Source organism: Pipistrellus kuhlii, unplaced genomic scaffold (assembly GCF_014108245.1).
Source record: "Pipistrellus kuhlii isolate mPipKuh1 unplaced genomic scaffold, mPipKuh1.p scaffold_m20_p_5, whole genome shotgun sequence".
In the NCBI taxonomy this organism is placed as follows: Eukaryota; Metazoa; Chordata; class Mammalia; order Chiroptera; family Vespertilionidae; genus Pipistrellus; species Pipistrellus kuhlii.
The window spans coordinates 45,630,145-45,652,680 of record NW_023425551.1 but is presented as its reverse complement, the minus strand read 5'-3'; the positions used below and the strand labels follow the sequence as shown (position 1 = coordinate 45,652,680).

At 41.9% G+C, this 22,536-nt stretch overlaps 1 protein-coding gene across 1 annotated transcript in view; it reads left to right on the top strand.

The window, feature by feature from the left end:
- The first annotated feature begins 19,643 nt into the window (after nt 1–19,643).
- ZNF292 (zinc finger protein 292) overlaps nt 19,644–22,536 on the top strand; it is a 72,790-nt gene continuing 69,897 nt past the window's right edge. Inside the window, exon 1 of the mRNA XM_036413364.2 lies at nt 19,644–19,899. Within this exon, the coding sequence (XP_036269257.1) occupies nt 19,732–19,899 (168 nt within the window). The 5' untranslated portion in view covers nt 19,644–19,731. The remainder of the gene's footprint in view (nt 19,900–22,536) is intronic.

Below are 22,536 nucleotides of genomic sequence, written 5' to 3'. Positions count from 1 at the left end.
CCCTTCCTCTCTGTACAAAATCAATAAAAATGTATTTTAAAAGAAGAAGAAGAAGGAGAAGAAGAAGAAGAAGAAGAAGAAGAAGAAGAAGAAGAAGAAGAAGAAGAAGAAGAAGAAGAAGAAGAAGAAGAAGAAGAAAGCAAAGGGAAAGAGCCAGGGATTAAGAACCTATTTGAAAAAATAATGACTGAGAACTTCCTGAACCTAGTGAAGGAAAGAAAAAACAAAAAACACACAAGTCCAGGGAGCACAAAGAATTTCAAACAAGATGAAATCAAAGAGGTCCACGTCAAAACACATCATAATTTAAATGCCAAAGTGATCAAAATAAAGAGGAAATCTTAAAAGCAGCAAGAGAAAGATAGTTACCTATATGGGAGCTCCCAAAGTCTGTCAGCTGATTTCTCAACAGAAACTTTGCAGGGCAGAAGGGATTGGCAGGAAATATACAAAGTGACAAAAGCAAGGACCTATAATAAAGATTACTCTATTCAGCAAAGCTATTATTTAGAATTGAAGGACAGATAAGAGCTTCCCAGACAAGAAAAAGTTAAAGGAGTTTATCATCACCATATCAGCATTACATGAAATATTAAATTTTAAAAAGGAAAGAAAATGATTAAAAAATATGAATAATAAATGACAATAAATACATGTATATCAATAATTACTTTAAATGCAAATGGATTAAATGCTCCCATCAAAAGACAAAGGGTGGCTGAACCAATAAGAAATCGGGACCCTTACATACGCTGTCTACAAGAGACCAACTTCAGGTAGAAAGATACAGACAGACTGAAAGTAAAGGATTGGAAAAATATATTTTATGAAAATGGAAACAAAACAAAAGCTGAACTAGCAATACTTATACCAGACAAAATAGACTTTAAAGCAAAGGCTATACTAAGAATCCAAGAAGGACCCAGCAATTCTATTTCTGGGCATTGATCCAAAGAAACCTACAACAATAAAATTGAAAAGACATGTTCATTTCAGCCTTATTTACAATAGTCAAAATATGGGAACAACTTAAGTGTCAATAGGTTAATAGGTAAAGAAGAAATGGTGCATATATACAATGGAATGTTACTCTGCCATAAAATTTTGCCATCTGCCACAACATAGATGGATCTAGAGGATATTGTACTGAGTGAAATAAATCAGATAAAGACAAATGCCATATGATTTCATGTATATGTGGAATCTAATAAACAAAATAAATGAACAAGTAGGATAGAAACAGACTCAGATACAGAGAACATTTTAATAGTTGCCTGATAAGGAGATTGGGGGATGGGTGAAGAGGGTGAGGTGATTAGAAAGAACACCTGGCTGGGTGGCTCAAATGGTTAGAGCATTGCCCCATACACCAAAAAGTTGCAGGTTCAATCCCCAGTCAGGTCACATGCAGGAGGCAACCTATAGATCTACCTTTCTCTCTCTCTCTCTCTTCCTCTCTCTCTCTCTCTCTCTCTGAGACTCCCTCCCTTTGTTTCTCTCTAAAAATCAATAAACACATTCTCCAGTAAGGATTAAAAAAAAAGAATAAGTACAAATTAGTAGTTTCAGAATAATCATAGAGATGTAAAGTGTAGTATAGGGCATATATTCAATAATATTGTAATAGCTATGTAAGGTGTCGGATGGATACTAGAATTTTTGGGGTGATCACTTTGAAAGTGTCTAATCACTGGGTTTTATACCTGAAACTAATATGATATTGTATATCAACTGTAATTGAAAAAATTTTTAAATTATTTTTAAAAGCAAATCACAAAAGAAAAAATATTATATTCACAAAGGTGAATTGACATTAACAAATTAACAATTGGGGAAAGTTTTCCAACTTTCCCAACCCTTTCTGCATATATCAAGGTGCCTCAAAGTGAACGAGTAAGAGTAACTAACGCTTATTTGATAACTCCTAGTAAAACCTCTTCGGGAGATTTCCCAAAATGAAGGACTCTAATAACTGGGTAACAAATACTATGCATGTTAGGTGGATTCCGTTCTGCGCTTTCCGCAGAATTGAAGAAGCACCTAATCAAGTTGTCAGTTGCAATATTTTTAGCACATACCTTGAAAGAAGCTTTTAAAATTGAGTAATATTGCCACAATAAAACTTATCCCGTTCCAATTACTAATGGGAATAAAGATTTCTCAGAGCTCACATCATTAAAATAAAAAAATAGAATAGAATTGAGGCTGAAAATCTCATCTTCTTCTGGTCATAAGTAATGATGAATGATAGTTACCCATAGAAAGGTGAGAGTCACCACATTACAAGGTTGCCTTGAGGCTGAAATCTGTTTGGCTCAATGGATAGAGCGTTGGCTTGGGGACAGAAGATTGCCTTGAAAAGTACATTTACACAAAAAGGACTTAGACAGTGAGAGGCACGAAATACATGGCAATACACATAAACTATTATGATTATGTATTCAATAAAAATTTATGATAAAGACCTTAACCTAGGCAGGAACCAGGAAGGCCAAGAGGAGGCGCTCTCCAGTGGGGCAAGTGGTTTCTCTAGAGATAATATACATCCCGAAAATTAGCCTTTTCTGTGGTCTGCTTCTTCACCCAAATGTTAAAGCCTTTCTTCCCTTTGCCTTAGTCTCTTCTTGTATTAAGTGTGGACTTCTAGCCCTAGCCAGTATGGCTCAGTGGATAGAGTGCAGACTAAAGGGTCCCAGGTTCAATTCCAGCCAAGGGCACATGCCTGGATTGCAGGCTCAATCCCCAGTGGGGGATGTGAAGGAGGTAGCTGATCAATGATTCTCTCTCATCATTGATGTTTCTAAATATATTTAAATATATATGTGTACATAAATATATTTAGAAACACACACACACACACACACACACACACACACACACACACACATATATATATATGCCTGAAGGGGTCCCTGATTCACCTGCCCTTTAGAGGCATCCCAGTATCCTCTGTTCTAATGGACATAGCAGGCTGGTTCCAACATTTGGATTTTCTTTTTCATATTTGTTTCTATAGCTCAAGATTTCTAAAATCCTGTTCTCCTAATCTGCCATCAATATTTTTGTCATTTTCCTCTTTTCTGTTTCCAATTCTCTCTCTTTTCTTAATGGCCCCCAAAATAATCATTCACCTATTTTGGAAATAAATTCCCATATTTACTAAAATGCATACAAAATATAAAATTTAAGTATACTGGAATTTCATACAGAAGGAGCTTGCACTTAAAGAAGAACAGCTGACCCTACCAGCCTTTAAATAGAATATCCAGTCACTAGTTTTCATGCAGACAGCCCAGATTCTGTATATGCAACACAGCCACCGTAATTTATAGGGTAATGAGACTTTCCCCAAAAGGTGAGACTGATACTTCGTGTCCTTGGCTTGAATAACTCAAGCAGTTTCTCTCCTGCACATGTCCTCACACTGAGTTCACGGCTTTAACCAATCTGGAATTAGTTTATTCATTCAGTCTGATCATCCCGCAGGTTCTTAACACCCTTCCCATCCAAGTAGGCATTACTACAGAGTCTCGCATTTGCTGTGTGTGGTAGGTGCTTCACATCATAAGCAGTAGACGGCTTTTTTACGTTTACACTTGTTCAACTAGACACACCCACTATGCAAAAACTCTTGAGCTCTATGTATGTGACAGTCAATAGGGGTACTGGATTATTTTCCCACAAGACTTAAACAATGCACTTTCCCGTCGGTGGATCCTGTGAAGGAAATTTAAACTGCAAAATCACTTGGGCTGGGTTTGTTTTGTTGCTTGACAATTCCACCTGGAGACCAAGGGGAGAAGCAAAAATAAGAAGCAGCAGTGCTATCTGGCATGGGCCTAATAAACATTAGCTATATTACAACATATGGGATATAGTAATAAATTTAAATAATTATTTTTAAATGAATCATAAAATCAAGTTTGTCTCAGATTCCTTAAGGTTTCCCCAATTCTTACCCCCAGCAACAATTTTTTCCTATGAAAATTCATTAACAATTTTTATCTGTAAAATGAAATTTTGATCATTTGATTGGTGTGAAAAGTAGTGATTTGTTTTTGGCAAAAGTGACATTTTGTCCCTAATCAAGTAAGAGAATAGCTGTATAAAGAGCTGTTATCTTGGTGTTTAAAAAAAAAAAAAAAAGGAGGCTATCCATCCCTAAAAAATAATGTATTTGTTAAGCCATTGATCTCAAGGGAGTTATCAAGGAGGAAATTAATATTTTCTTGCCAAATTTTCACTTACCATAATACTATGAATTAATTGTAAATAGTACAAATGTTTGTGTGAGTGAAAACTATTTATAAACAAAGAGCTGTAGGAAGATATATATAGCTGTGAAGACATGTATAAGGCTTTTTATTTAGAAGTGTGTATATTACATTCTATCTCTCAGTATTTTCTACATTCTTATTATTTAACCAACTATGTTACAAAAGAAATTTATTACATTCATTATATTCCCATTAATCTTTTTAAAAAATGAATGTTATATTGCTTTTCATTTTATCATTTCAAAACTATTGTTTTCCACTAAGCAATGATTTTTACCATGAGGCTGAAATCAATAGACAGTTAACAAGTCATATACATAGGTTTATCATCAATCAAAAACCCGAAGGACCTAACACAGCACTTACTAAAGCTGAGTTTGAATTAATCTTTGCTGTTATATTTTATGCAGCCTCTTTTAGAGGCTCTGGTTTGTTTTACTGAAAAAATAAGGCAATTCTCAATACTGATTGACAGAAGATTTAAGGAAATATAATTTTTTAAAAATATTTCCTGCATATAGCTGGGATGTGAAAATATGGAACCCCCTTTTTTCCGTACTTATTCTGCCTCTGGCAATACAGAACAGCATAATATTTTAGACTACTTTGATTTTATGTAGTTTTTACATAGAAAGCCTTGACTTAGAAAAAGGGTTTGAGATAGAATGTTTGCTTTCCAGGAAGGCAAAATCAAACTAATATCGTTAGGAAAAGCTCCTTGAAACATGAACTTTCCTTTGGTTGTCTGATTATATTACCTGGCCCCAAGTCAAGAAACTGAAATGAAACAAGCTACAAATGTAAAGGTCAAATCATGAAAGTGGTTGTAGTACCTAAATTAGAATATGACACTAATTAAAATAGGGGCTAGGAGGAAAACTATCTCATTAAAAATAAGGAAAGTTGAAAATATGCCCATAAATGAGCCCACAGATCCAAAGAATCTAGCCAGCAGAGATCCTGGTAATGAAAACCAGGCAACTCCAGGTATGAAACATACAGAGATTACAGAGATGATAAAAATGAGCTGCTATGCCAGCACCTCACACTTTTCATACATCAGTTTCTTTATCTAATGCCCCTTAATATGAGTACCTCTTTCTTTATCACAGCCCATCGTAGTCCAACCTAGATTATGTCCTTGGGTTCTTGAAGCCAGCTGCATGTTTCTCCCACCTACCAGCAGGAATTTTATGGTTGAGTGTTTATTAAAAACTGAGGCCTGATGCACGAAATTCATGCAAGGGGCTCGGCCCCTGCCATGGCAGCGGCTGCCTCTGCCTCAGCCTCTGCACACCATGGCAGCTGGGGACCTCTGCCACCTCTGCCTTGGCCCCCACCACTGCGGCTTCATCCAGAAGGTTATCCGGAAGGACATCCAGTCTAATTAGCATATTATGCTTTTATTGTTATAGGTAATTCTCCCTTACACTAATACTAGAGGCCTGGTGCACGAAATTTGTGCATTGGGGGGGGGGGGGTTTCCTACAGCCCGACCTGTGACCTCTCACAGTGCAGGAACCCTCAGGGGATGTCCATATGGAGCAGGCCTAAGCTGGCAGTTGGATATCCTTAGCGCTGCCACAGAGGTGGGAGAGTCTCCTGCCACTGCTGCTGTGCCCATCAATCATGAGCTCAGCTCAGGGCTTCTAGCTGAGCAGCACTCCCCCTGCAGGAGCACAGTGAACACTAGGGGGCAGCTCCTGCATTGACCATCTGCCCCCTGGTGGTCAGTGTGCATCATAGCAGCTGGTCTTTCCACTGTTCGATTGATTTGCAAATTAGCCTTTTATTATATAGGATGGCCATCCTTAACAGTTCTAGAAGCACTCTCCCTAAACTTAAAGGAACTTGCAGCAATTATTTTTGCACATTATCCTTACTAAATTGAACTTGGTATTGTCTGAAATGGCAATACTGCAAGTATATGCATGTATATAAGGATATAGAGCAAACTTCTCAGGGAATGTTTTGATAATAAAGGAAAAGAAACGAAGGAAGTAAACATTCTGCGCAGAATCAAATTTAACAATTGGAAATAAATCTCTGCAAGAAATTGGGAGTTTTATAATACCAACCATAACATTTCTGGGTTCAAAATCCTTCTGTAGTCATTCTGACCTCTTCATGAAAGCTCTCAGAGAGCTAGCCTTTCCCCCTTCTCCTGCTTTTGGTTTATAAATTAAAATCAGAGATTTTTTATTGAAAAGGACCAGAAAATAAAAAGGGGATACAGCCCATTTAAAATTTGCAGTTTATGAAAAGTCAGGGTCTTTAGTCTGAGCCAGAGACTTCTTGACTTCTCTATGGATAGTCTTATTTTGGGGAAGACTGTACAACTTGAATCTACAGGAATCTGCAAGCATCCCTCCAAGCTTTAGTCAGTATCCCTTTAGAATAGGATGATTTTTCAGAATTTTAAATCCTTGCAACCAAAAGCAGCTTTTATGAATAAGAATAAGGTAGATTATATAGGATGGCCATCATTAACAGTTCTAGAAGCACTGTTCCTAGACTTAAAGGAACTTGAAGCAATTATTTTTGCACATTACCCTTACTAAATTGAACTTGGTATTGTCGGAAATAGCAATGTTTTCAATACCTTATTTTGTATGTATTTTCTATGTAACTATGGAAATTAGATTACACAGGAAGGCAATCTTGCCAGAGGTGATACTGTTAGTGAAATTGAAATCCTAAATCCAGCTATATTGATTGAATGCAGTACACTCCAATGGGCACACACATCATTTTCGTAAGTTTTATTTTTGTAAAAGGAAACGAAGCACAAATAGTGTGATGGAAAGTCTTTCTTAGCTTCTAAGTATATGCTACTGAACAAATGTGGAAACATGCTCCGCATCAAGAATCTTGTCCATTTAATGTAGCATCCTTTACCTCCAGTAGTAACACATTGGCAATTTATTTTGATAAATTCACATAGGAGCCAAATTACTGCAGTTTTTTCAAATGCCTACCTTAAATATGTTTATTTTAAAGTTTTAAGTTGTCGTTCCCAATTATACTAAAATTAACCGGTGAACTGACTATCTTCTTTTCTTTTTCTTTTTTTCTTTTTTTTCTTTTTTGATAACATTCACATTTGCATTAGGTTCTTATGATTGCTATTATAAATGATCACAAACTTAGTGACTTAGAACAATGTAAATTTGTTAATTCACAGTCCTGAAGGTCAGAAGTCCTAAATGGGTCTTACTGTGCTAACATAAAGGTTTTGAGCTTCCTTCTGGGAGCTCAGAAGAGAATCTGTTTTCTTGCCTTTTCCAGTTTCTAGAGGTTGCTGCATTCTTAGCTGGCAGCCTCCTTTCATCTGCAAAGCCAGCAAGGGCTGCACAAGTCTTCCTCACACCAGATCATTCAGGCCTCCTCTTCTGCATCCATCTTCCACATTTAAAGACCATTGTGATGGCGGTGGGCCTACTCAGAGAGTGATCACCTTATGTTAAAGTCAGATTAGCAACTGGAATTTTGTCTGCAGCCCTAATTCTCCTTTGCCAGAAAACCTAACATATTCACAGGTTCTGGGGATGAGGACATAGATATATATAGGGGTTGTGGGACATTATCCTGACTAGCACAGCATTCTAATATTGAATGTGATTGATTATATCCTCACAGATTCATTTTTGTGCTATAGTATATTTTAATTTTAAAAGATCATTATAGGTCATAATCTGTCATGGGTTGTCCCTTAAAAAGATGTTGAAGCTCTAACCCTAGTACCTGTGCATATGACCTTATTTAGAAGTAGAGTCTTTGCATATGTAATTGAGGTAAGATGAAGGGTGGGCCCTAGGAAAATTCCATATGATAAATAAACTGTATAGAGAATAGTTTGGTGTGCACGACTGAAAAAAAAAAAAAAAAAGTTTGTAAAAGTCAGTAAGTGGAACTCTAGAGAGGTAGGTTAGAGCCGTACCATTGGTTGGGCATTATGGTACCACTGACAGTTTTGAAAGGTGAATTCACTTGACAATAATAACTGTTAACATCTATTGAGTGCTAATTCAGTGCCAGGATAAGCATTTTATATTCATATTTTGATTCATTTCAACAGTAACAGTATAGGAATTATTATCCACAATACAGATAAGAAAATAGGGAGTAAAAAATAAAATGGTTTAACTAATCCTCCACACAGCTCACTTGAGATTGGAGGGGTTCAACTCTTCCAGACTGAGTTGCCTTAAAGTCAGAGTTGTCCTTGAGAAGGACATTCTAGCTGGAAATCCTTAGCACAAAATAGAAGAGGCAGAAGGCAAGGAAACAAGTTAAGAAACCTAGCCAGCATGGCTCAGTGGTTGAGGGTCAACCTATGAACCAGGAGGTCACAGGTTTGATTCCCTGCCAGGGCACATGGCCAGGTTACAAGCTCAATCCCCAGTGTGGGGTGTGCAGGAGGCAACCGATCAGTGAGTCTCATCATTAATGTTTCTATCTTTCTCTTCCTCCCCCTTCCACTCTGAAATCAATAAAAAATATTGTTAGGTTTGATGGAGCAATTGAGTTGATACCCTTCCCCCAGGAACTGGCTTTTCAGGACATTTCACGATGGACATTGCCTTTGCTGAGGCCACATTCACTTGTGGTGACCACATTCCACTCTCTCCCCTCTGGGTGTGCACAAAGAGGTCTCCGCCCAGAAAAATCCCGCCAAACGTCTTTTAAAAGCTTCTGACTCGTGACACAGGAGGCTGGAGCCATCCAGTCTCAGCCACCTAGCGTGCGGATGATCAAATAAATTCATAATCCCTCACTACTCTGGCCTCATGTGTTCCTCCTTAGGTGATCTAACAAATATATTTTAGAGAGAGAGAGAGAGAGAGAGAGAGAGAGAGAGAGAGAGAGAGAGAGAGAGAGATATCTCTGAGAGCCATGGGGGACAGCATTGGGAATGGAGACGTGATACAAAGACTTCTTTGGTAAGTCTGCCTTAGCTGATGTAACCACATTATACCCTGTTTCCCTGAAAATAAGACAGTGTCTTATATTAATTTTTGTCCCAAAGATGCGCTAGGTCTTATTTTCAGGGGATGTCTTATTTTTCCATGAAGAAGAATACGGTACACATTTATTGTTAAATGAAAATAAAGGAAATTTATTACCTATATATGACACGGTAGTATGGTAGTTGTCAACACAAACCAGACAAACTATGAATCCTACAGTATCAAGAATTTACTCATTTATCCAATGACAATCATGTCGTCATCTTCTGGAACATCATCATAACAATCCAATTCGTGAATTTTCTGGTGAATTTCTTGTGACTCCATTTCTTTCAGAATCGGTGGACCAAATCTCTCATGTTTAGCCTTGGGGGGCCTTATTTTCGGGGGATGCCTTATATTTCACTCAGAAAGAAACCTGTAAGTAGGTCTTATTTTCGGAGGATGTCTTATTTTCGGGGAAACACGGTATTACTGAAAGCAAAAACAAAGGAAACAGAAAGCAAGAGAGAGAGCCTTATGAACTCCATGTCTAGAATCTGAAACGTGGAAGGACAGCAATGCCCTGTACAGAAATAGGAAAGCAAGAGAAAGCTTAACCCCGGATGACAGCAAGGGTGGGAGGGGAGTTGGATGAATTTATTTGGGATTGAGATGCCAGCAACACATCCAGTGGAGCTGTCCAGCATGCAGGTGTGTGTGTGTGAAGCTGAAGCTCAGAGAAAAGTTCAGATTGCAGATATTGGTTTGAGAGTCACGTTCATAAAAATAGAAATTAAAGCCATAAAATGGAGGAGATTGCCAAAGGAGAGGATATAATGAGAAGGTTGATGGCAGAAACATTAAAAAAAAAAAAAAAAAAAAAAAAAATTTAGCAGCCTGAAGGAGTTTTTAGTGAGATCAAAGATCCAGTGTAATAGAACCATGTTCTATCACTGGAGGCAAAAACAAAGAAGAAAATTAATCACTGAACATCTTGAGCAACTAAGACAGATGTTCAGGTCTTAAGAATCTTAGAAGATATGCCTCCCAACTAGAAATTAAACAGTGGAAATGTGTCCCAAGAAAGTTTGTTTCCAAAATAACTGTACAGAACATGGCTTTTTTGAGGATCAAAGGTGAGGACCTTGGGCTTCCATTCATAAAGGTCGTCGCTGCAGATTTTCTGGGCATTTTGCACTATACACTGCAAAGCACATGTGCTGCTGTCCTCTTTCTTGGAATAAGGGTGCTTTATTTTCTTTTCCATATGCTTTTATTGATTTCAGAGAGGGGAAGAGAGAGGGAGAGATAGAATCATCCATGATGAGAGAGAATCATTGATCATTTCTGCCTCCTGCATGCCCCTACTGGGATTGAGCCTGCAACTGGGGCACTTGCCCTGACTGGGAATCAAACCTTGATCTCTTGGTTCCTGGGTCAAAACACAACCTCTAAGCCACACTGGACCAGCTAAGGTGCTCTACTTTCACTATGCTTTGAGGGAAAAGTATCTGGAGTAACTGAAGATTCTTCATGCAAAAAAATTATACAGGCTTCCAGAACCAGTTTGGCTCAGTGGATAGAGCATCGGCCTGCGGACTGAAAGGTCCTGGTTCGATTCCGGTCAAGGGCATGTACTGTGGTTGCGGGCACATCCTCAGTAAAGGGTGTGCAAGAAGCAGCTGATCGATGATTCTCTCTCATTGGTGTTTCTAACTCTCTATCCCTCTCTCTTCCTCTTTATGAAAAATCAATAAAATATATATATATATATTTAAATTTATACAGGGAAGTAATTAAGCCTTTTCTTCCCATATAAAGAGCTCAAGTATATGAAAAATGCAAAATACTCCAAAAGATTGAATTTTTCATAAACCTAGTTTTCATAGTTACAGCCTCAAAAAATATATATACAGAGCAATTTCTAATAATTCTGTGAGGAGCAACACATGCTGACCCTTTGGGAGATAAAAAATAATGTTTTGAAGTTCATTTGAAGCATATTTGGTTCATTTTGAAGTCCTGGTTTTATGCATTTGACAGAAAACTCAAGCAGAAAGAAAACATACATTTCTTATAGTTTCGTCTTTCAGCTTTGCTCCCCTGCTGTGCTGTGCCAGAGAGTGCATGGTGAGAAATGAGTCTTGGTTTCTAAATGATGCAGCAAAGCGGCAGACCGTTGAGTGTTTGTAAGTGTTTTGTTACTTTCTACACTTGAAATAGAGCAGAGCACCAAAGAAGGAAGCCCTACAGTGGCACTGAAATGAGTCTTGGTACCCTGAAACAAAGGTAAAGGAAGTTACCTCGCTTCACTGAATATTTCATGCCCCAAATAGGTAACTTTTTGGAACATTTACCTTTCATCACTAATCCAAAAGGGGAATAACACACCAGAAAGGTATTATATTGGCAGAAATATTAAGTAATAAATAAACATTAGCTCCATCTTTATAAATATTTAGAGGAAGAGGAAGGAAGAGAGAGAGAGAGATCAATCAGCTGCCTCCTGCCTGCCCCCTACCTGGCATGAGTCCTGTGTCCTGACCAGGAATCAAACCTGCAACTGAACCACACCAGTCAGGGCCATTAGCTCCATCTTAATATTCGTGACCAGGAATCAAACTATGACCTCTTGGTTCAATGTTCAACCACTCAACCACGCCAGCTGGGCAATTGCAGTATTTTTAGAGTGGGGAAAAAAGGAAATAACCCAATTGTATACCTGTTAATTAATTAATTAATTTGTTGCATTTATACCACGTGGCTATTAGAAATAATGCTGATGTGGCAAATTTCTAAAAATTATTAAGGGAAAAAAGCAAAGTGGAACACCACCCAGATGAGTGGTATGAATTAATTTGTTTAAGAAAGTGGAGTGGTGACGAGGCTGGTTTGGCTCAATGGATAGAGCGTCAGCTTGGGGACTGAGGGGTCCCAGGTTCGATTCTGGTCAAGGGCATGTACCTTGGTTGCAGACATAATCCCAATGAGGGGTGTGCAAGAGGCAGCTAATCGATGACTCTCTCTCATCAATGTTTCTAACTCTCTCTCTCCCTTCCTCTCTGTACAAAATCAATAAAAATGTATTAAAAAAAAAAAAGAAAGAAAGAAAGTGGAGTGGTGACTTACAGATGCCTATCTATACATAAGAAAAATTTCTTAAGAATAAATAAACTGTTACTGAGTCTAGTGACAGGTGGGACTAAAGGTTAGGAATGGAGGATTTTTATTTTTTATTTCATATCTTTCCTTACTTCTTGAAAAATTTCCCCAAACATGAATTATATTTATAATTTAAAAATTAATGATACCCATTAACAATGACAGGAACTGTTGGAATCATGGAATTCACAAATCGAATTTTAAGTGAAGTTTTTCTTTCTGCTCCACTTACCCTTATGCATATAAAAATGCATTTTAATAAGGCAGACAAATGCAGGAAAGGCTTTGAAGTATCTCCCACTTGTTCCTACGCTCACTTCCTGATAGAGCTATTAAGAAGTAATCAAGTTCTGCTTAAAAGGAGCATCACTAGAGAAGGCATGAATAAGGAGTTGAAAATGCACATCTACTGAGAAGTCACCTACTATGTGCCAAACATTAAACTAGGGGTTTCAGATCCAAATGATTCACAAAACAAAAGCTTTGTGTAATTAAGGTGATTCAAACAAATTATGAAGAGCTGGCTATAACTTTTTTTAAAATATATTTTATTGATTTTTCCACAGAGAGGAAGGGAGAAGGATAAAGAGCTAGAAACATCCATGAGAGAGAAACATCCACCAGCTGCCTCCTGCACACCCCCTACCAGGGATGTGCCCGCAACCCATGTACATGCCCTTGACTGGAATCGAACCTGGGACCTTTCAGTCCGCAGACCGACACTCTATCCACTGAGCCAAACTGGTTTTGGCGGCTATCACTTTTTTAAAAAGTGGCCTGTGCCCACTGGTGGGCGAAGTAAGAAGGAGGGAGTTCAGGAATTTGTTACAAAAATGGTGCCAGGGCCTGGGTTGAAAGAAGGGGAGGGAAGGCAGAATTAGACAACTACAGGTTCAGAGCCATGTGACCTGAAGCACCCTGAAGGAATGATTAGAAATGCAGATTTCTGGGACCCAGTCTACTGAGTCAGACTTTCTAGAAGTGTGGTCTGAGATTCTGCTTCTCAGCCAGATCGTCTAAGTGAGCTAAGGTTTGAGAGGTTCTTCTCTAAGATAATTCAGATCCTGAAGAATAAGTCCTACCTGGAGTCAGAGATAATCATATATTTATTTTCTCCTTAGACTTCTAGGAAGGTAGTAGGACCCACATGAAGCAGTGCACTAAATGTTAGTAGGAAAACTCATGGTGAAGAAATTGAGAAATGATTCAGTCATGTTAAGAAAACAATTGGCTTGGAGATTTAGAATCTCTTAAGAAGGTGATGTTAAAAATCAATATTGTCACACACATAAGAGCAAAGACAAAGTTAAATTAGGCCTAAAGCACAGGTTAAGTTTGTGAAAAAGAAAGCTAGAGTCCACATTTTTGCAGTTCATCTGTTACAGTGAAACAACTGAGCATATCTCTTGTCTCCTTTTGATTATCTCTATATATATAAAAGAATGACTTAACTACTGGTCACTATAATGCACACTGACCACCTGGGGGCAGATGCTCAATGCAGGAGCTGTCCCCTGGTGGTCAGTGTGCTCTCACGGCCAACCTCCTGGGGCCTGCCAACCTCCTTCCGTCCTTGCCCCTGGCTGACGGGCCCCGATTGGGTGAGATGGCCCTGATCACCCCCCCCCCCCAATCACCAGCCAGGCTGAGAGACCCCACCCATGCACAAATTCGTGCACTGGGCCTCTAGTCCTATCATAATTTCTTATGATAGAAAATTGTATTAATAAAACATAGATCCTTGAAATATTTAAAAGATAGTTATAAATAAGCTCCTACAGTTTGGAGAATATCTGATCTCCCTGGGTAAGTCTGGGATATTTTAGATGATGAGGATAAGTATAAATACATATCTATGATTGCCAAAGATAAATGAAATTGAATTTAGTTCAACAGGCATTTACTGACTACTTATTACCTCACAGTGTGCCAAAGGATATTAGAGAAGGGGGGCTAGATATGACACAGTCTCTGCCTTCAAAGAGTTTACAGGTTTGTGAGGAAGGCTTATCTATAGACTATGATAAAAGGCATGAGGACAGATTCCAAATCAAAATACAGTAAGCAGTAAATCAAACATACCAAAGTTTTAAAGAGAGGTTATTTCTGTACGGGGAGGGTTACTAAGAGAAAGCAAAACAAGTCAGTCAAATTTACTCTGCTGACAGATGTTGTATCCTGATTTCACTGCACCCAAGCAAAGGAAGTCTTCACAGAGGAGCTCTGGGTAGAGAGGAACTTGAGAGGACGAGGCTGTGGGGAGAGGAATAAGAGTAAGAACATTTTTTAAAAAAAATTCTTTATAGTTTAAAGTATTGCATAAGTCTCCTTTTCCCCCCATTGACCTCTCCCCGGCCGCCCCCACCCCCTAGCACATGCCCTCACTCCCCTACTGTCTGTGTCCATTGGTTATGCTCATATGCATGCATACAAGTCTTTTGGTTGATCTCTTACCCCCTCACCCCTTCTCCCCGCCTTCCCTCATAGGTTGGACAGTCTGTTAATAAGAACATTTTTGTAAAGGTATGATAGAGAGTAAGTTCTTGGTGGGACTGATCCTGCTCCAGTATATGAATATAATACTAAATACTCAAAATGATATTATTAAGTTGTTATCATTATTATTGCTTTATGTCTGTAGGAATCACTGAAGTCAGCAAAACTCCTAAGAAGTTGATGTCTTAAAGTGTGAAGAAGATAAACAGCAGATCAAGGGCGCGGCACACTCTCCGCCGCAAAAGTGCTATTTTCTGATGGATTTCCAATGAGACGGGGTGATTAAAACTTAGAAACAGAAAGAAAGGCACTTTTTATATTTCTTTCTTTGCTTCTTTGGAGAGATGCTGTGAACCAACTCAAATATTTTGTTACAGGGTTTTATTTTGCTTCATTTCTCAAATACTTTCACCTTGGTTACTTTTAATGTTTGAGTGACTGGGACTCTAGTAACAGCATTTTTAAAATGTTATTATTCTTGTCCTGGCCAGGTGGCTCCGTTGCTTGGATCCCTGGCCTGGTACACCAAAAGGCTGGGGATTCTATTCTGGTCAGAGCACATACCTAGGCTGCAGGGGTGAGGTCAAGAGGCAAGCCTGTCTCTCTCAAAACATATCCCCTCATGTGAATTAAAAATTATAATGAAAGGTTATTACTTTCTCATTCGCACTGGCTTTTCCTCCGATGGTAAGAAACAGGGATATCCAAATAGGCAAAACAAATATCCCTCTTCGTTTAATTATCTATTCACTTAACTGTACATGCTAGCATCTTTCTGGGAAGAACTTGAGGATTGAAATTAATCCTCTTAAATGTGGCTCCAGTGTTCCCGGTGCCTTTGGAATAATTTCCATTCTGTGGTATAGCACCTGTCTCATGTTTTCAACATTTTGTTTCCACTTCGCTGTTCCCCTCAAAGAAAGGGTGTTCCTTGGATATGTGTGGCATCTTGAACTAGATCTTTAACCCACGTTCCCTATTTCTGTCAGTGAGCACAGCCCTGCTTTCCAGACTTCGAGGAGGACCTTCTACTGGACCAAGCCCCAGACTCCAGCTACAGACTCTACAGACTGCAGCCCTCGCTTCTGGGATGGAGGCGGCCAGTATGGGGCCGGTCGCCCGGCCCTTTGGAAGTGAGCAGATCGAGTCTGCGAGCCCCGCAGCAGTGCCCGCGCCCCGACCTCCTCGGGACAGACTCCGGCATGCCCGCCCCCGGGCTTGGTGTCGGAAGCCCCGCGCCCCACCGCAACCTGGAGAGGTTCCAGCATCTTTTGGTCTGGAGGCCCCGGGCAACCACTGCCCCGGGGCCGGGAATCACAGCAGTTCTGCGGGCTGGACGTGCAGCTCTGGGTGGAAGAGCCGCAGCTGCAAATGCTGGAGGTTGAGGCTGCAGAGCGCCGGCGGCCCGGGACCAAGGACTCTGAGCACCCGCGCGGCTGCTGGGCGAGCGCGCCGCACCGCGGCCCGGGGAGCCCAGTCCGGCCTGGAGCAAGCGGGGATCCGCAGACAAGGTCGGCGGAGCAGAACGGAGCCAGCTTTTAGCCTGGTCCCAGTGCTGCGGACCTTCTGGTCACCAGGGCCCAGCGGGGGAGAGAGCAGGGGGAAGATAAACAGCAGACCGAGGGCGCGGCGCCCTCTCCGCCACCTCCTGGCCTGGCGCTGCCTCCCCGCGCGCAGGGCCCGGGCCGGGCTGCGGAGGTTTCTCTGGACCGGGGCTCGGAAGGACCTGCTGGGCCTTAGTCCTAAGCTATCCGTCATCTGCAAACGCAGCTCGGGTGGCATTCCAGGCTCTGTTAGCAGGCACAAATCAGCTACATTCCTGCCCCTAGGCCCTGCTATTTCAAGAATTCAAGGGAAAGAATGTGCAGCGGTGCAGCGCAGGGAACTGGTGAAGCAAGGAGGCGCGCTTGGCCTGCATGCAGACACATTTGTCCCCGCTGGGTCTTCCCAGCTTTACTGATCGCGGGGGGTGGGGTAAAGGTTTGTTTCTCTCTCCCAGAGTTACTCTGAAATCAACTCTCTTTAGAGCGAAGGTCCATATGGTTACATTGCGCCTGTAGCAATCGCAATGTGTCCGAAATGGGCACCACCACTAGCCACACAGAGTTTCTCCCGGACGCGGAGTCTCTTCTTGGCTTTGGGGTTTATTCTTGTTTCCTCGATGGAATGGGCCTTCAAAATCCCCCAGGAACGTCTCAGTAAGTACGTATACAATGATCCCCCTTGACAGCTTGGGACTTAGGTACAATAAGTCACGTGTAATTGTTGATACATCTTTTCTATGAATAAGAATGATATTTTTGAGATCTCCGAGGCAAAGTTGATCTGACAAGGGATAGTATATTCTATCCTTATCATGTAACTAAAAGCCTGCACTTCTATAGAGATTTGGTGGGCATTCTAGCTAGCACCTTAGACTGTTTTGATGTTCTGCGTTGAATCTACCAGCATTTTCATAACACAACACTTCTATTGTATATATTACCATTGCAGGTCACTCTTCCACAAAGCTGTACGTTTCCTTAAGGAAGGGATAGTTTTTCCTCACCTTTGACTTTCCCATCAAGTAATGCCTACACGTAAGTACTCAATAAATAATTATTAATTACACAACTCACTCTTAGTTATTAAATTTCTACGCTCTGAAACAGAGGAATGAAGGAATGGGAAGATAGGCCTTAAAGATACCAAATACAAATGAAGAACTTGGTAATCCATGCTGAGTGGCATTTGTAAGACAGTAATGGTGCTCAGAAACAAGTTGCTAATCAAACCTCCTTGGTTTTAGGACTATCATGAGCAGGAGGTAGGAGCGACCTACATTCTTAGGCAATTTTTTTTAAAATTAATATTTGGATGTATTTTCCTTTCTTTTCTCTCTTTCTTTCTATAAACTAGGTATGTAAGCCAAAATGATTGAAGTGAAAATGTACTTTGTCTTTGATATTGTCCTCAGATTTACTGGTGCATTTGGCTAACCCCATATTCTGACTTTTTATATTTTCAATGGCATCATAACACAAATTGGAGAATCTTGATTTGGATATTTAAAATACTTACCTTGGGAGAGTGAGCTGCAAATATTAAAATCCATTAGCTACCTTAATTGTTGCCTTTTCAGTTCTCAGTGATACTTTATATCCTTGTGCCTTAGTCTTTGAATGTACTCCCCAGCTTCTTCCCCAAGTAAAAATGTGAAGAACCTGCCTTGTTAATATGTATCAGCACACATGCTATACTAATATTTTAGCTGATACTGTCTTTCAAAAGGATTCAGTTGTGCCCACTCATCTTACATAAAGACACTTCAAAAACATCACCATCACTGATGCATTACAAAACATTCATTCTGGACAACATACCATTAGAACACTTTCTAATAACCATAGAAATCTTTTGGAGTAGGATGCTGCACACAATAGGAACTCTTTTTATTTTAAATGCGTGTACTAGAAATATATTCTTCACTTGAAATATGATAGTGAAAATACTGGTTGCCTCATCAATACCATTGTTTCTGATTTTCTGTAGGCCCATTGTAAGAAAGATAAGCCTCTTAGTTTCTGCTACTAACAAAATATTTGTTTTATGCTGAACTTTAGGGTTAACCACTTGAATTTTTGTAGTACATCTTCTACTGTTTGTTCAAGTGCCAAGTATTCATTCTTTCCAGATTGTAAGTAAAATATGATTCCGAGTGCTATCTCTATTTGCAGCACCAGAAAAAAAAAAATGCTGTTGAATTTATAATTCAAGATAACCACGTTCTTTTATTTTAGCATCAATTTATCCTCCTTGTTGCGATTTTTAATGGAGTCCTTATTGCTTACCCCCACTCCCTTGACCTACTTTGTTTTTAGGTACTTGCATATATAGCGTGTTTTCAAGGATGATGATTTCTGTAGTGTGTAGGAGAAAGAATCTTAAATCACAGCGAAACACATCAGTTAGCTACCGCTTATTCTAGAAATACTTCGGTGGTTTTAAAAATCATCTTGTTACAGTGCCCCCACTTTCATCGTCTGAAATCTTTCAAGAAGCTATGCTTTTCATGAATTTGCCTCGTTCTCCCGGTGAGGATTTGAATTTCATTCAGTTCTGGTCCAGTTGTGTTATTTCTCTCTGTTGCCTCCGCCTCCCAGAGATTGTTTTTCCTGGGGAGAGGCGTTCCAGGGGCTGGAGAGAGGAGAAAGCGAGCAGGTGCCTCGGGCACTGGATCCCTCCTCCCGAACCTGGCGAGGAGTCAGTTTTGACAGTTCCCGTCTCGCTTTGGCTCCCACGCTTTTGTGGTCCATGGGTAGCTTTCACCTTCTCTCTCCTTCCTGCCTCTGGCCGGCCTGCAGGCCACCCGCAAACCCTGCCCTTGCCCCAGCCCGCTCAGAGCTCTCCCACACCCGTCGTCCTCGTGGGGGCACCGGGGCACACGACCATAAAGGACTCGGGACTGGGAGAGCCGAGCCGGGACGCGGACGCCCCGGGGCAGCCCCTCCCCAGGGTTTTCCCCGGGTCCTGGCGCCCACGTGACCCAGAAAGCGCCTGCCCCGGCCCGCCCCTTTCGGCCGCCGCTGCCCACTTCCCGCCTGGGGAGGGGGGAGGGGAGGACGCAGACCGCGGTTTTTCCGCACCGCCCCCACCTCGCCCTCCTCCTCCTCTCCCCTTCCCTGCACCCCCTCTCCCCCCACAACGCCCTCGCACCCTTCCCTCCGCCCCGCCATCCTCCCCGCCGGGCCCTTTGTACGTGCTCGGCGGCGTGCGAGCGAGCGCGCCCGGCACGTGACCCCTCCGAACGTGGCATTGTGTCATCACGTGACCCAGGTGCGTACGCGACGGAGCGGGGTGTGAAGATGGCGGACGAGGAGGCCGAGCAGGAGAGGCTGAGCCGCGGCGGCGGCGGCTGCGTCGCGGAGCTGCAGCGCCTGGGCGAGCGGCTCCAGGAGCTGGAGAGGGAGCTGCGGGAGAGCCGGGCGCCGGCCGTGGAGGCGGCCACGGAGTACTGCCAGCAGCTGTGCCAGGTGAGAGCGCCGCGGTCCCCTCCCCCTTTCCCCGGCTGGAAGGGGAAGAGGGCGGGCGGGCGGGCTCCTAGCGGGCCGAGCGGTGGTCGCCCCCTGCCTGCCCTGGCGTCGCCGGAGCCGCTGCCCGGCGGGAGCTGGGAGGACGGGGAAGGAGCCTTTGTGTGGCTGCCGTTGTGGCGCCTGCTGTTGGCAGCTCCGGGCTGGCGGCGGGGGGGAAGGGAGTTGTGGTCTTGGCGGAAAATCCCCCTTCCCTCCCCTCCCCTTTGCCGAACTCGGGCCGCGGAGATGTGGACGGCGAGAAAGGGAGCCCTCTCCGCCGCAGGGAGACGGGAAGGGGCGATCGGAGGCCCGGTCCCCTGCCCGCACCCCCTCTTATTGTGCGCCGGGATTACCGCGGCCCCCGCCGCCGCGCGCCTCCGTTCCACCCCGACGGGCCTCCGCCCCCTCCGGCTGATTCCTCTGCTCCCCTGCTTCCCTCCGGCCCGCCCCCGGCTCCTGCCCCGCCGTCTGCGGGCCTTTGTTGTTCGAGTTTCGCCTCGGGACTGAAGGGGGCCTTTGTTGATGGTCGGAGAAGCGGTCCCTGCCGACCCCTCCTGGCTGGGCCGGAGGTTGGGGTGGGGGGCGCGCAGCTTGTCCCTTTTCTGCCTTTGCTTGCTCGGTGCACCGCTTCCATAGTGAAGGTTGCTTTTTGTCGGTGGAGAGGAGCTGGCTCTCTGTGTATCTCCGTGGGGCCGCTTTTCTAGAGTCGCTTCTCTTTTGCTTTCTTTCACCCCTCTAGGAGTGCAGTTGCCTCTATATGCCCCCCTCCCCACACACACACATCCCCACACCCCATTATTTGGAGCCTTCCCTCTTGGGCCTCCTGGTGACACCGAGAGGATTGAGGTTCTGCGGACCTGTGCTCTTGTCAGTTCCAGACCTTCCCTCCTCTTGCATAAGGACACTGCTTTCCAGTAATTGCGTTCTAGACAGGATTTAGAATGTTAATACTCTGAGAGAGATCGGAGGTGTGGGGGGCCTCCATTTGGACTTGATTACAAAACCTCCAGTTGTGCCTGACATTTCAAGGAGCTACAGCTGGCTGTGGTGAGGATTTTCGTTCGATTGTCTTCTTGAGGAGGAAAAAGATGATTTGTTACAGGTCACATGTAGAGTTGGTTTGTGAATGGATCATGGAGAAGTTGTTTTGGAACGATACTGAATTCAATGTGGAACAATGACCCTTTTTCCATTTCAGAATAGATTGCATTTTAACTCAATCCCTAGCCTCTAAGTTCTGAAATCTTTTTTTCTTTATCATTTATATGATCAGGGACACTTGATACCATACAAAAAAATTCTCCATTGCTGTATGTACATTATTGTCACTAATTATTTGGTGGTTGTTAATTATCTTAAAATTTGTGAGATCAGCCCTAGCGGGTTTGGCTCAGTGGCTAGAGCATCGACCTGCGGACTAAAGGGTCCCAGGTTCGATTCCGGTCAAGGGCACATGTCCAAGTTGCAGGCTTGAGCCCCAGTGAGAAGCATGCAAGAGGCAGCCAATCAATGATCCTCATCCTCTCCCTCTCCCTATCCTCCTTCCTCTCCGAAATTAATAAAAATATTTTTTTTTTAAATTTGTGAGATCAAGTGGTGATTTTCTAAGAAGATGTATAGGCCATGTGAAAGCTCCCTAAGATAACATAGGTCTGGTGAATATCTATGGCAAAATTAGAGATTCTAATTCTTTTGATTTCTTTTGATTTCTAGTTTGAAAGAACTTGGAATTTGCAAATTTCACTAACTTGGTAGTACCCACTCATTCTTTTCTTTTCTTTTTTTTTTTTCACACAGAGAGGAAGAGAGAGGGATAGAGAGTTAGAAACATCAATGAGAGAGAAGCATCGATCAGCTGCCTCTTGCATATCCCCTACCTCAACCAAGGTACATGCCCTTGACTGGAATCGAACCCGGGACCTTTCAGTCCACAGGCCGATTGAACCAAACCAGTTTCGGCAACCCACTCGTTCTTAATTGGTCTTTCCGATATAAAGACTTACTTTAGATATAAAAATATACTTCAGTAAGATGCCCCAAAAAGGAAGTCTTTCATTTATAAGTTAGGTCAGCTTTTTTAATCAGTGAGAAGTATTCAAGTCTCACTTTCCTGAAACATTTTTTTCAGGTAACAGTGTCCTGAAGGGTTTAAGGCTAAATGTAAATACTTTAAATTTTCTTTTTCTTTTTTTTTCTTTTTTTTGTTGATCTGAGAGAGGAAGGGGAAGAGAGAGACACACAAACATCTATGATAAGAGAGAACCATTGATCGGCTGCCTCCTAGGGATCACACGTGCCCCAGCTGGGAATCGAACTGTGACTTCCACCACTGAATCACTCTGGCTGGGCATGATTATTGTAAATGCTCTTGGCCAGCAATATTTATAAGTAGAGTTGATAATTTTGGGGAAATGGAATTTCATGCAAGTTGGACTTTTTTGAGGGTGTTATCACATCCAAAACATTTTAAATGGATAAAACATTTTTTATCAGTAAGAAAGTAATTTCCTGTATTAGTTTTAAGTTATTAGTCTTATAACACATAAATTGTTTTTATTGACCAGTGCTATATGAAATAGTAATAAAACAAATGCTGTG